This window comes from Hesperophylax consimilis, chromosome 27 (assembly GCF_061612785.1).
Source record: "Hesperophylax consimilis isolate HC1 chromosome 27, BYU_Hcon_1.0, whole genome shotgun sequence".
Lineage (NCBI taxonomy): Eukaryota > Metazoa > Arthropoda > Insecta > Trichoptera > Limnephilidae > Hesperophylax > Hesperophylax consimilis.
Genome location: NC_142862.1, coordinates 4,555,843 through 4,571,868, shown reverse-complemented (window position 1 = coordinate 4,571,868; position 16,026 = coordinate 4,555,843). Strand labels below are relative to the sequence as shown.

General features: G+C 31.2%; 2 protein-coding genes across 2 annotated transcripts in view; both read right to left on the bottom strand.

The window, feature by feature from the left end:
* The window catches only part of LOC149410506 (cytochrome P450 9e2-like), a 46,809-nt gene extending 30,783 nt beyond the window's left edge, over positions 1-16,026 (bottom strand). The window contains exon 1 of the mRNA XM_089648264.1: positions 15,905-16,026. The gene's annotated coding sequence lies outside the window, so the exon portion shown is untranslated. The remainder of the gene's footprint in view (positions 1-15,904) is intronic.
* Positions 3,802-5,139, bottom strand: LOC149410507 (uncharacterized). The gene is made up of 2 exons (XM_089648263.1): positions 4,890-5,139; positions 3,802-4,397 (listed from the first exon to the last, which is right to left on the bottom strand). Exons 1-2 carry the CDS (start codon positions 5,137-5,139, stop codon positions 3,802-3,804), a joined length of 846 nt encoding a protein of 281 aa, XP_089504389.1.

Sequence of the window (16,026 nt, the reverse complement as noted above, 5' to 3'; positions counted from 1 at the left end):
CGCAACGATAATGTTTGTAGTATTACTTAGTTTATTTTCTAATTTCCTCCTCAGACAAGGAAATCTCCTCTTCCATACACCAAATAATCTTTCGACTACATTCCGTGTGGAAATTTGCGCCTTATTATATTTTTCTTGCCCTTCATTTGCAGGATTTAATACTGGTGTGAACATATAATTTGTCTGGCCATATCCGCTGTCCCCGAGAAGAATGCCTGTAATCCTTTTCTCCTCAAACTTTAGGCGGCACGCGCTGTTTTGAAATATCCTGGAATCGTGGGTAGAACCAGGCCACCTGGCAACTATGTCCAAAAATTCCAAACGTGGACCTGACACAGCTTGCACATTCAAGGAGAACCATCCTTTCCTGTTGCGAAAAGATTCCCCTATTGTTCGGCTTGGGCTCTTGATGGCAATGTGTGTACAGTCAATACATCCGACGACTCCTGGAAATTGGGCTCTTGAATAGAAGAGTTTCCGATTTTCAGCGTAGTCCTGGGGCCGTTGAGGAAAATGAATAAATTCAGTTATCCGTTGCGCCAATCTGGAGGAAATCTTTTGCACTACTCTGCTGGAGGTTGGTTGGCTCAGTTTGTGTAGATCTCCCGCAACAATCTGGAATCATATAAAAATATGTAGGTAGTTAATGAACATTGAAAATAATACAAGATGAACACTCCATCTAGATATTTTGTACATCTAAGGGCATCTGGTTAATTTTAGGTTGACATCATGTTTTCATTAAATAATATATGCATTCTTTCATTCTTTGTCGATTTCAAATCAGTACAGACATAATGTAAATAACAAGTTTCAGCATCACAAAATGTAATATTTTCGTTTCACAAAAGTAGAACATAATTTGACAATAGATATCTAGTAAAAAAGACGCATTTACCTGATAATTACCAGTAGCGTAGAATCGCAGCGCGATAGCTACCTGAATAACAGGAGGTATGGGCAAGCCTCTATTATTAACTAAAGCGTAATTCGGAAATAATAGAGGAATTAATATATGCATTACAGTTGTTTTCTCCAACCGATAACGATCCTTAAATTGCCGGTCACTGTAAAACTCCACGGGATTTTCAAAATCGCGTAAATAACGCCGCACGCTGCCCATATTGTCCGTGCCAACGTCGTCACGTGTATTGTATGGATCAACGATGTAATCCAAAAACTCGTTATCCATTTCCATGATCTCCATTTCCATAATCTGCATCTCCATTGTTTTATGTTTTCAACAGCAACAACCGCAACAACTGGGAACAAATCACCGACTTAGCAAGGCAAAGGTACCCTACCCACCAACCTCGAGTTTTGACAGCTAAAAGTCAAAGTAAGCAAGTATGCGCGTGCGCAGTGTCGTAGAGACTTCCATAGTGACGTCTCTGAATACAAAATTTTTTGAAATCTTGAGAAAGGTAGCTTCCTTACTAAGTGACGTCACACCGACTTTAGGCGTGTCTCTGAATATAAAACGGTGTTTTTTAAAGGAAAGGAAGGTTTCTTGAACTAAAGGATCGACTCTGAATACGGGTGTTAGAATGTCAAGACTGTGCAGCTTCTAGAGGTTAGTTGAACTGTATGTCGCTATATTGTAAAATATGTTTCTCTCCTCTAACCTCTACACTCTTCTACCCTATGGAGATGTGGGGAAGAGCAAACTCTTGTGTGATGTAACAAACACAGAATCATTGCGAGGGTCTCTGCCAGCTACCTGTTGACAAATAATTTATATTTGGAACATTTTGCTTTCAGGTGGCTGTAAACATGCACTGGCATTTCTAACATGGCTCCATAGGAGAAGTGAAGAACCAGCGTCGACATCTGTCGACTGTTATTGGAGAAAATCAAAGTTATCGTGTGTCGGAACCTCCCAAAAGTTCATTCTGGCATCCCAAGTTGGCAAGAACGCAGTAAAAAGCGTGGAAAAAGGTAATGGAGATTTCCTGGCAGCAGTACTCCAAAGGAGTCTTAAGGAGGGGCTTCGATGCCAACTGACTCAACTTTACATGGATCCGAAGCCCACTGACTGTTTGTCCATGCACAGGATGATTTCTGCTTTTAAGAAAACACGAAACCTGCACAATACAAGTGCTACAGATTTCATCAATTTTATTACATGTGATCTAAATATTCCTCCAAATATCTTCGAGGAAGTTTTTTCATTAACAAGAAAGCAGGCTAACTGCCCGTTATGGTACGAAATGCGATATGGCAGAATTACTGCATCCAAACTATACGAGGCAGCTAACTGCAAAACATTGGATGGAACATTGACTGAAGTCATCTTAGGGGCAGCCAAGATTCCAGACACAAAGGCTATGCAACGAGGTCGGCTTTTAGAACCTTTGGTGTTAAAGGTACTAGCAAACCAACTGGGACACAAATATAAAGAATGTGGTTTCAAAATCAGTTGCAAATTACCAATTATCGGTGGCTCCCCGGATGCAGTCACTGATGATTATATTGTTGAGGTCAAGTGTCCAGTCAAACATAGTACAATGAAAAATTACTTTTTTGAGGGTGTTGTTGCCAGAAAGTATTATGCACAAATGCAAATACAAATGTTTGTACTGAACAAATTCAAGGGAGTGTTTTGTGTTGCTGAACCCAACTTTGAATCATCTGGCAAAATAAATGTTTTCCACATCGATTACGATGAAGAATTCTGTGTCGAAGCTATTAATAAAGCCATGCTGTTTTGGTCCAGAGCTATATTTCCTGTACTTAAAAAAAATGTATAGGTATACATTATTTGAAATAAATCACGTATTTACTGCACTACACTCGCTTCTTTATTCATAATAATACATGATTATATTGATTATGTACAATAGCATCATATTATTTTCATCCCATCCACCATAGTATAATATGTATTTGTATAAAGTGACAGAAAAACAAAAACAAAAAGTTTACATAAGACATATTTTTACATTTATACCTAGTATTTATTTGATAATACGTACACATGTTATTGTATTATCGCATAGATTTTTTTTGTATTTATTATTGGAAGTAAGAAAATGATTACAAAGTGGAAATTCTAACACAAATAGAAATGTATTAAAAAGTGGAACATGATCACTTTGCTACAACACAACTGTATTTATATAAACTTGATGTAAAAGTAAGGCGTAATGAATGAATAGCAATCAATCCACTCTCAGTAAAATATTGGAAGCATTATTATAGTCAGTACTTGCACTGACTGGTAACGCTGGCCGCTAGATGGCGCTAGTGTAGCATGTTGCATTTCTTCGGGACTATTCTTTTTACGTGTGAGCATAAGAACAGTAAGGTCGTATGTAGGTTACTAAATATTTTATTTTCGACTTATATAATTTATTAACGTAAAATAAAGAAAACATTTCAAATAACATGCATTAAAAAAAACCAACCCACAGAAGTCACGGGGCTAGGAGGCGCTAGTATAGCATAATCAGAATGTATGGTAAATGTAAGAAGTTGAAGGTGTTATACATAAATTATTCTACAGTATTTGATATTATCCCTTTTGGTGGCTTCATTGCCTATAAACTCTAAGTAAAAGCTCCAACATATGTTTTTATAAAAAACACATACTGGCGCTATAATTACATAATATTATACACTTTAGACTTATTCTATATACATTACATGAAGGATAAACAAAATTACACTGGTACATATTATGAATATTTATATTCAAGTTAAAGTTTATATGATAATGAAGCGCACATAACATTTTAAACTAAACATTAGCGTAGAGCACAAAACACTAAAAGACTAATAATATTAATAAGACTAATATGATCAAATTATTGGTTTTTGTAGATTTATGAGTCCACATGCAATCATAACAATATGGTCAACTTGTTGAGTCAAATGGAAGTCTATACAAGAATGTGGCTTTAGAATATTATACTCTCTGAGCCGGCTTATTACACGTTCAACGTGTATACGCAGGGCTGCTATTTGCTTGGATAACTTCACCTCTCTTTTAGTGCTATTTACACCTGTAACAACACTTGGTGGACGCACAAGTTGACAATGTTTGCCTTCTAAAATAGTAGCTAGTTGCTTAAAACCTCTATCTGCCATTACCGACATGCCTTCAGACAAGTTGTCCAAGAAGCCGCACTTTTCCACAATCATCATATCTGTAGTACGTCCACCAAAGCCCTTTGAAATGAAGTTAATAAAGCCATCAGGAGTGATTGATATTAGGTACTTGAGTGTATTGCATTTTTTATATTCTGACCAAGTTAGTGCCTGCTGCAGTGGATTTGATGGCTTCTCTATCTGAATTTCAAAACAGTCTATGATTGATACGACATGTTTGTATCTTGCTCTGAATGGAATTGGTAGTAAGGCTTCTATTGCTTCTGACTTAGGCCAAAATACCAGTTCTGCAAGATGACGAGATAACTTCGGTAAACTTTGCTTAAAGATTCTTGAAGCTTGAGCCTCAGAAAGGCCAAATTCATCACCTAAAATGCTGAAACTAGAGTTTAATTTAATTTTTTTTAAAACGATTAAAACATTTAAAATGTTTATATTTTCAAGGAGTGCTAGGGTTTTAACAATCCAATAAAAATCTTTAAGGATTCCTAAATACAGCTTTGGTTTGTTTTCAATATGCTGCAGAGTTAATTTCAATGACAGACTTTTGAAATCACTATTTGAACTACTATCAACGTACGAATCTGACGTAGCTTGTTGGGAGTATTCTGAACCAGATGCCGATTCCGAGGCAGAACTGTCTGGCTGAAGAGTGACATGCTTTAGTTGTACATTCTTGGTATTTTTATTATGCTTCACAGGAGAAGTACTTACGTCACGAGTAGTTAAACACTCGATTGGACCCCTACTGTGTTCTTTTCCTGTATTTGTCAATTTACTTTTGAATTTCTTTTTCAAATTGCATTGAATGGCTTTCGAATCAGTTGCGTTCTCAACTATCAACATGTGAAAGTTTTCTTCGGAGCTTGATGTATCTTGTGGTCCATCCACATGTTGTTGAAGTATTTGGAGTCCAGAGCATTGAGGCTTCTCGAGAGGAAACGACACTTCCAGTTCAACGTAGTCTTGAGGTTGATTGATGATCTGTTGTGGCACAGACTCATCCACATCAGACAGGCAAGGAGACATTGGCTCGAGACTTGCAACAAACACTTCACCGCCTTTAGATGAGCTTGGATGCTGATCCACCACATTGAGTAGATCTCGCCCATCAGCTCCAATTTGACATTCAAATTTATGAGGAATGGTTCCTTTTTTTAAAAGCACCCTTTTACTTAGATGTTGGGGCCATTTCCGAGCATCCACGCTTAACTGAAAATAAAAATACAACTTATCAAGAGACATTGTATTTATTCAATACAAACTTAACAATGCAAATATAATAAGTATCTTCATTTGAGAATAGCCTGCAAAAGTGTAACAATATTGTAATGTGTGTAGGCTTGTTGTCACTAGGTAATAGACCCACCTACTCAACCTACTGTACTGTACAGCAAACTATTCGTGAAGCATGCAACAAAGAAAAATATGTATTTTTTAAATATTGTGTTCAAACAATAATATTGTAAAAAATATACTTACATTAAAATGATCTTCACAGACATATCGTACGGTTTTATTTGACAGTTCACCCAATTGACTGGACCTATGAATTGCAATACACCATTGTTTTCTAATTGCTGAAATTCGCGGTACAACGAAAAATCTTTTTTCCTTAGTAGTCGCCGAAGTATTTGGGCACAAAGGAACCATACAATATTTATAATTATTTTTACGATCTCGGATCCTACGGTTACTACACGAATCCATGTTTAATTAAATAACAAAACAGTAACAAAACGCAGCGTTAGAATTGGAAGTACTTCGTTTTGACATGACAGATATTATTCAGAAGTGACAGATGTTATGATGTGAAAATCGTACAGATTATCCTTCCGTGGCGGCTGTCTTAGAAGTATAATGGTGATGGTCCTGATTTTAACAAAATCAAATTTAATAATATATTATTATGAGTTTATGAGTACAAGAATAATTTAAATCGCAACATTTGGATAGTATCAAACAAGAGGTACAATATCAAGTTATATGTTATATAACTAGAATGTGCAGCTGTTAAAAATAGTCTCATTGCAAAAACAAAAACCAACCTTGGTACATATAGAATATATAGGTACTTCGACCAACTAAATATATTTTATGAGAACCTTCTTTATACTTGTTTATATATTTCATATTGTTGATAAACCTTCCCCTTTAATTCATTTAATTTTATGTACATTAGGTTTTATTGTAAAATATTTGGATTAAGTGACTGAACATTATAATCGTATATATTCATCAATCCTATAATATTGTGTATAAGTATATTTATATTATATGTCATCTCATTTAATATGGCAGACTGAGATTGCAATATCCTCCCAGTACTGCTGGAATAAAACTTTAAATAAATTAATAAGGATTAATGATCAATAAGAAGGTTCAAGGAAAAAAATATTTATGAGATGTAATATTTTTGGTATGCCTCGTTATTCTCCTCTGCCATTCGTGTGAAATGCGTCGTTTTTTTTTTAAATGTTTTTGGGCTATGTAATTATTTTGTTTTCGCACCCATAAATTATGTTCCGTCTTTCCGGTTTATGAAAAAATGGTCCGATTTTTCGGATTAAAATTTTCAAAAAATCGCCATGGTTTCAAAAATACGATTAAAAAAAAAAAAAAAATACAGAATGTCTTAGAATATTTGCCTAAACCGGAAAATAAAATAAAAAAATGGGATGCAAGAGGCCTATTGGGATACTCAATAAATATAAATGTTTATTTCTATTGCTTCTAGATTATTTAGTCCTAAACCTGTCTCATTTCTATGACTTCAATTTTCTACTATTGATGGACTTACATCAATAGTAGAAAATTTCAGAAAGAAATGTTTCTTACCAATTAAATATAATATGATTCTAACTCATTAGTTATGTTCGTTATCCTTTGAATTGATCTAAAGTTTAGCAAATTATGTAATTTGTATAGAAAACTGTTTTATCAATTAACGCGAACAATAATATCGAAAGACACACGTTGTCTGTGCTCCGTGTTAAATTTGTATTAAACCCGGTAAAAAGTCCGCTTAAAGCATATATTTAAATCGAAAGTAGTCCCTTGAGGGACAACTGATAAACAAGATTAACAGCTGGTTAAAACAGAACAATATTAAAATATTTTAAAGTGAAATAAAAATCTTCAGTGACAGTGACAGAACAAGTGATAATAACATTTCATTTTGGACGCATAAAATCACAGTTCACAGTACCTACCTCGCATGTATCGGTGTAACGGTGCACACAACACGGTGCAAATATACTACCGCATCTAATAAATTACATTGTGTGCTCAAGCAGGGCTGTCATACACAACAACATGAATATTCACAATAACGCCCTTATATCTATTAATGAAGCGAAAGAACTCATTGACGGCATCCATAATGCCATTACGGATCCATCTCTCAAAATTACCAATGAACTAAACTTTTGACAAAATTATCTACCCTCTCAAGCAAAATGATTGACGTTGGTACCAAGGTAGGAATAATTGAGGGTAAATTAATGACATATGAAAAAATTGTCTCCCAACCCCCGCAACAATCAGCGGCGGACGACAAAAAAACGTACGCTAGCGTAATTGAAAAAGGAAAACCAAACTTGCCAAAAGAAGAGCTGCATACAATTAAAATAATTTCAAATAATAATTAAAACACAGACCAAATAAAAATAAACATACAAAAACAAATAAGAGTCGGGAAATTGGGAGTTGAAGTTTCTGGAATAAAAAAAACAATTAATTACAATGTTACCATCACTTGACCCAAAAAAGAAGACGCTGACAAAATTATGAAAGAAATAAACGAAAAAAAAAATAACAGCATATCTACATCAGAAATTAAAAAAAACGTAAACCAAATGTTATCATCAAAGGAATACATAAAGACTACAATATTCAAGATTTCAACGAAGATTTTATAGAACAAAATGAAGACATTTATCAACTTACCAAAGAAGACAGCAAACACATACCCAAAATAATGGCAAAAATAAAAAAAACAAAAGAAGCGATCAACTATTCAACTACACCCTAGAAACAACCGGTCAAATGAGAAAACTATTAATCGAAAAAGGAAGAATTAACCTGGGATTTATGCGGGTTCACGTAAAGGACTCCAACCCATTGTCCCAATGCTACCACTGCCTGTGGTTTGAACATACTGCCAACAAGTGCCGAAAGAAAACAAAAAAACCCAAATGTCTCCACTGCGCAGAAGAACACATTCTAGCGAACTGCCCAAATAAAAATGAAACACCAAAATGCTACAATTGTCTAGCCTTTAATAAAAAAAGAAATATAAATATAAATTCTAACCATCGAGCGAATGACAGCAAGTGCCACTACGTCAAGAAAATCACAGAATCTGCTTCCCAGAAATTTGACTATAATTAAAATACTATATTCATTAAAAAAAAACAAGTAAGAAATTAATATTTCAACTATACTTTGTTTATAGCATATCAACGTCAACACCCTGTTTAATAGCGCCTGTTCAAATTTGCAGTATCTACATGTACTAACAACTCACAGTCGAGTTACATTATTAATTCTAAGTTTACGATTATTATTTTTCCGCCCAATTACGACGTTATTAATAGAAACGAGTTCTTAATTACTAACAAAATATACTTCCGAACATATTTATTTAAACACTCATCCATTTTACAAATGACACTTTTTAGACAAGTAGGATGTAATAATATTAGTACGAACGAACTAGATAACACTTATAATATAGAAAAAAGTGTATAATACAGATGACAAATACTACCTTCTTCCCAAAAATATGTCATACCTACTCATTCATCTGTATCAAATACTTCATGAAGATTTCAGATGATTTCATAAATAATGACTTTGAAAAAAATATTAAAATTCAAGAATATGAATACATATCCACTGATTCATGTAATAAAATTATTCCTAAAAACAACAATGATATAATTATTATGCACCTAAACATACGTTGTGTTCAAACAAATCTTGAAGAGCTAATTGTAAAAATAAATAATTTAATAAAAAAAACGGACTTCATAGTATTATACGAAACATTTACAAATACTGAGTCACCTTCTTATTGCTTACCCGAATACAATTATATTGCTACCAAAATAGATGTCAATAAAAATAGTGGAATAATAATATTTGACAGTAATTTAGTATTATTAGTAGTAAATTCAGTAATCTAAGTGTTTCTGATAATAATTTTCTTAATATTTATTTTCTTGCTGAAACTAATGTTTAACTCGGCGAAAACTTTTTCTCCTCAAATACATTTTTTCCTACAATTATATTTCAAGAAAACAATAATGTAAAAATCAATAATTTGTTTTTCTATACTCTTAAAACACTACCATGTCTGACTCATTATTTGAAGAGATCAGACTCATCTTTTAAGATTTCGGAAAATATTTGTTTAACTAGTGTCGAATGTAATAACACATTATTAGAAATAGATCCTCTAAAAGCATTAACAATCCTTCACCTAAATATTCGAAGTGTCTCAAAAAATTTTGATCACTTTACACTTGCATTAAACGAACTCACTCATAAACCGGATTGTATTGTGTTGTCTGAAGCCAGAATTAGCAGCTACTCTGGTACCTATAATTTACCTAGATACAAATACTTTGTCACAACTTACAAAATAAATCAAAACAGCGGAATCATTGTTTTTGTAAAACCTATTCATGAGAATATTTCCGTAAGTGAAATTCATATCGATCTTGTAAATTGTCTTCATATTCAAATTATTAAAAAACACACGTTTTATGATATAATAGCACTATATAGAACACATAACTCGAGCATTAGTAATTTCACCGAGAATCTGAAATCTATTATAAATACTAATTTTTCTCAAAATGCATTTATTGTAGGCGATGTTAACATTGATATATCTAATGAATTTGAAAACAATAGAAATAAAGAAAAAAATGAATATATCAACACATTAACGGAGCTAAATTTTAAACCATGTGTAAAAAAAATATTCGAGAGAATTTCATGGACAAAGGTCATCATGCATAGACCATATCTGGTGTAATACTAATGAAACTGAAAAAATAAAAACAATTATTTGGAAAAATAACATAACTGATCATCATACATGCATTGTAGCTTTTAAAACTGACAAAATAGATGTGTATAATTACTTCCGCAATAATTTTCCAAAAACTATCATTAATTACGAAAAATTACAACAAAACCTAAATATTGAAAACTGTCCTATCCTCTAATAACACCGACTTATGTTCACTAAATTTTGAAGCAATCTTGAATAAGAACATCAAATCTTCCTCTTCCATTCTAAAATACTCTCCAAAAACTAAATTTAAAAATTAAAACCGTGGATCACTCAAGGAATCATAATGTCAATTAGACATAAAGAAAAAATTTATAAAAAACATAAAAAGTTTCCATAAAACTATAAACTATACGAATATTTTAAAAACTTCAGAAATAAACTATGCCACATTATTCGGAAAACTAAAGAAGATTTCTATAAAGAAAAAATCTATAATGCTGGCAACAATAATAAAAAGATATGGCAAACTATAAATGAAATTATCAATAATAAACCAAAAAAATCTAACATAAACAAAATCACAGATATTGATAACAAACTTTATGATGTAAACACGGATCCAACGAAATGTGCAAATATTTTTAACAGATATTTTGGGTCAGTTGGTGAAAAATTAGAAATGAAAATAAAAAACACTGATAATAATGAAAAATTAGCACTTAAAAATAAAAACACTGATAATAAAGATCTACCATCACCATCCAATAATTGTAACACCTTGAGTCAATTTCAACGAACTAATGTTGATGAAATTAAACAAATTGTTAATGAATTAAAAGGTTATTCTTCTTCTGGCTTTGAAAACATTTCTGTAGAAATACTTTTAAAAAATCTGACTCAATCTGTAAACCTTTGGCTCACATCATAAATACAATTTTGAAAATGGCAAATTTCCCTTTAACTACAAAAAAACTATTATTTCCCCAATTTTTAAATCTGGGGACCCCAATCTAAGTAGTAACTATAGGCCAATTTCTCTCACCTCAAACATTGCCAAAATATTTGAAAAAATTGTAAAAAAACAAATATTTAAATTTGTAAAAGAAAATAATATTTTAAATGCACATCAGTATGGTTTTAGAAAAAATATGAGCACTCAAGATGCTATCGTTGATTTAACATCTGAAATATACAAATCTTTAGATAATAAAAAAAATGCATTTTAACATTTTGTCGACTTAAGAAAAGCATTTGATAGTATATCGCACTCTAATCTTATCTCGAAACTAGCGAAAATTGAGAATTGGTATAACTAACAATGCTTTTACGTGGATCAAAAATTACCTATTTAATAGAGAGCAATTTGTAAAGTTAAATGGCTCTCTGAGTGATTCGCAGACCACAAATTTTGGCATCCCGCAGGGAACTGTTCTAGGTCCAATTCTTTTCATCATTTATGTCACCGATATGTTTAAACTCTCAATTAAGTCTAAACTTATTTCATACGCTGACGACACAGCAATTTTAACTGAGGGATTAACTTGGAATGAAACCCAAAAAACAGCAAAGTTAGACATAAACATACTAAAAAAATGGTTCGATAAAAAATTGTTAAAACTCAATACTGAAAAAAATATTATAATACCTTTCACCATTTTAAATTTTTTTTTATTAATTATTAATATTTCATTTTCTGATAATTTAAAGATAAGTATACACTCATTTAATTGTAATAGAATTTCAAATTTATGTAAACCTGAATGCTCTGTACTTACTGTTAAAACTAATGTAAAATATCTTGGTGTAATTATAAATAGTAACATAAAGTGGAAATTACAAATCAATGCAACAGTAAAAAGGTTAAGAAAATTACTGTACATTTTTCTTAGAATACGAAACATACTAAATTTTAAATTATGAAGTACCATCTATTTTTCACTAATTCAATCTGTATTACAATATGGAATTGTTGGTTGGGGTGGAGCATTCAAAACTTATCTCTTAATAACTTTTTCGAACAGCAATAGACATAGTATTCTTGGCTATATAACTATCCCACGCTGTAACACTACCACAGCCCAACAATTTTATAAATATTTTGGTGTCAAATGGTTTAACCAATTACCTCCTTAAGATTGGAAACGAATTATAAAAAATTCAAAAATTCAATAAAAACACTATATCAATAGCATATCAAAATCGTTTATACTTAAAAACACAATATAATCTCTCATTTTATTATTATATTGAAATCCTTTTCTCTTATTTCTTATTCTTATTTTCTTATATCTTATTCTTATCTCTTTCTCTTTTCTATTTGATATAATTATTTATTTTATTTTATTTAATTTTATTTATTAATCTTAAGTTAGCTCACATCTTCGTGTGTGCTAATAGTTTTATAAACATGTACATTGTTTGGCAAACATAATCTTTCTTTAAATATTTCAATAAAGTCACAAAAAAAGAAACATTAATAATTGAGATAGACATATTTTCTTAATTCATTTTTGAACTTATTAATATTTTCTATCACAGCAATTTCCTTAGGGATTTTGTTATAGAGTTGAACGGCCTGGTACATCAGAGATTTTTGGGTGCTTGTTTTTTTTCTTGTTGGCAATCTAATTTGCTTAGAATTTCTCGTCCCGTGTCCGTGTATCTCGTTATTGTAATTTATTTTTCTTTTCAGTTCCTTAGACATCATCCCTATGTTAATTTTATGTATAAAAATAAGTACATTCAAATACACAGTTTGCTTCACCGTCAAAATATTCAGCTCCTTTAACATGTCTCTTATCCGTGTGTATATGTTGCGCTTAAGTATTATTCGCATTGCTTTATTTTGCAGTATTTGAATTTTTTTCATTTTCTCTTTATTGCAGAGAAAAAGAATACTTGAACAGTAATTAAAGTGTGGTGATATAATTGTATTGTATATTATCTGGCATGTTTCTTTATTTACTTTGTTTCTGATTCTACCAAGAAATGATATTTTTTTGCAATTTTTTTAATTATGTTATATATATATGTTAAATTATTATTTACACGCGTTTTCTCCGCCTTTTCAACACGAGCATTTGCTCCAAAAAAAGGTGTATCAATATGTACTAAAAAGAAAACAAACTCAATGTAATGTAATTGTAAATTTAATGTTATATTTGAACTTCATCATAACTTGAAATTACCTAATGAAAAAATACAATAAAAAAAATCGTCAGCTTGGGACATTATTGTAATTTTTTTATTAGATACGTAGTAGGCGTATTTTTTTTACAAAGTTAAGGAAAGGTCATATATCCGTTAATTGTTACAATGAGTTTGTTTATCGAGAGTTCTTCAGTAATGTTGATGTTAAATTGACGAATAGTGACAAGTTTGTGGACCATCCATTAGAAGTTTGTGGAAAATAGGGTGGTTTGAGGTAGGTACTATGAAATACTATATAAGTATATAGGAAAGTTTTCTAAAAAAATAATGAAATTGAATTTATTATTAATAATAGATTTAAAGTACAATTATTAGTTCATATTACTACTATGAATTGGATGTGATTATGGAACGAGTTTGGGAGTATTGACAAGGGGGAGCTCGGCACCTATCCATTTACAAATTCGATAAATTGTTTTTAATTTGATTTCACAACAAGGTTGCTATAAAATAAATTTCAATAAAGTGTGAAAATTTTGAATTCATCTCGCCATTAGATAAATTTTAATAAACTAATCAAATTTTATCGTGATTCATTTTTGTGTTATTATGCCGTGTTGCGCTTCCTCCTTAGCTAACTAAAGTTTCACATCTGCCCTAATGATGGATCCTGTAAGGCTGTCCGAAACGTTGGCTAAAGAAAGGAAGACGGCATAGTAACCCAAAAATCGATCACGATAATACCCTTGGCCATGAAATATCAAACATAATAATCTTAAGATATCGATTAGATAAGTTTGAATAAATTGCACAGATTTTTATTTCACAACAATGTGGCAATAATACTAGTTCGAAATTGATTTTCATTTCACAATCAGATGGAATCAGATAAAATCGTAAAAGGCATTTAATCATAAAGTTCTAGAATAAAAATAACTTATACGATTTTTCAAAAAATATCACAACACTTGGGATAACTCATTTCCCAGAATACTAATCGAGGAAATAATTATAGCGAGTCAGTGAATATCATTTTATCACTAAATAAATTAAAAATATTGTTACTAGGGAAGTTAGATTATTTTCTGACGGCCTCCGTGGTCGAGGGGTAATGCTCTCTCAAACCCCGGCGTGCGTAAGTAAATTTTATTTGATTAATTTGTGTTATTTCGAAATTTATTCATATAAAATAATACATAGTAAACTTGCGGTACGTTCCAGGATGGAAGATACTCTCAGTATCGCCCTGGTGTTAGACCACCATTCAGATTAGAAACGTTGCTTGAAATTGCTATAATAGTTATAGTAGAATAGTCAAATACTCCCCCACCTTCCTCAACCCCATCGCCTTCCCCTCCCCAATACCTTCAGTATCACAATATACCCCAATTGGGAATTCCACACTCTTACTGGTACCATACAGTTGGGAACAGTTGGAATTATTGTGCGGTATTCATATTTAAATCAAAAAAGGATAATACTGTATAATTTTGTACGGTATATTATTTATTCAAATGTAAAATCTCCTAAAGTGGGGCGTTAATAATAATATAAATACGTAAATAATGTTAACTACACCGCCTTTAAGGCGAAGTTTATTGCCAAATCACTATGTTGATTAATCTTACCGAATAAGTGTACATTATGAAAACCAAAAAATATACTTTAGTTAAATTGAAGGTTTTCCTATTGCTTCGCTTGAGTAGAATACAAATTAAAAAATATATTTCTCAATAAAAAATATAAATGCAAACTACTACAAAAAATATTTTTTCAATAGAAATATATGAACGCATAAAGGAAAAAACTATTGAAAAATACAGTATTATAGCTAAGATTATCTGTGACAGTTTCATAAAATTATTTACAAAATAAGTAAAAACCAGTTTTTTGCTTGAAATCGAACGTTTCTAATGCCTATTACCAACGATATAAGATATACCAAGAATATACTCATTTTTGGCTTGTAGCTTCCTCTTAAGGTGTATTTTCACAAAAACGGTGCTATACAAATCATCCAAGATTAAATTATATTAAATTAAAATTAAATACATAAAATAGATATACTTACCACCTACAAAAAATATTGATGGCTATTGTAATGCACAATGTATTATTAATGGCTATTGTAATTCCCAAAAAATATATCAATCGCTATTGCAATGCAAACAAAATTATATTCATGGCTATTGTAATGCATGAGAATTATATTAATGGCTATTGTAATGCACATAAAAACGTACCATATATCTACTTAATTGAAAAACATTGTGTTATTTAAACTCGTAATAATAACACTCATTTAAAGCTACATTATTAAGTCCGTATTACATATACCTCTTTTAATTATACTCTTAATTATATAATTAAATATTTTTTATTTATTAATACTAAATAATTACCAAAATGTAATAAAATGTTAATATACCAATAATATATGTAAGTTAAACTGTTATTCTTAAAAACATCTTCATACTCATAACGCTATAACTTGTATCTTCACATATGTTATTATATTATAGACACTAAAAACGAATAACAAAAAAATATTGAAACTTGATAATATCAATTATGTGTAAGTTTTACAAAACAGTTAGTGCAAAAAATAGATCATACCTTGATTATTAATACTTTTTCAACGAATCACAAGAAAAATTATTCTCATATCACACAAGACTGAATAAGATAAAAACACTCAAGAAAATGTTCACCGGTTCCATACAAGCTTCACTGCAGAC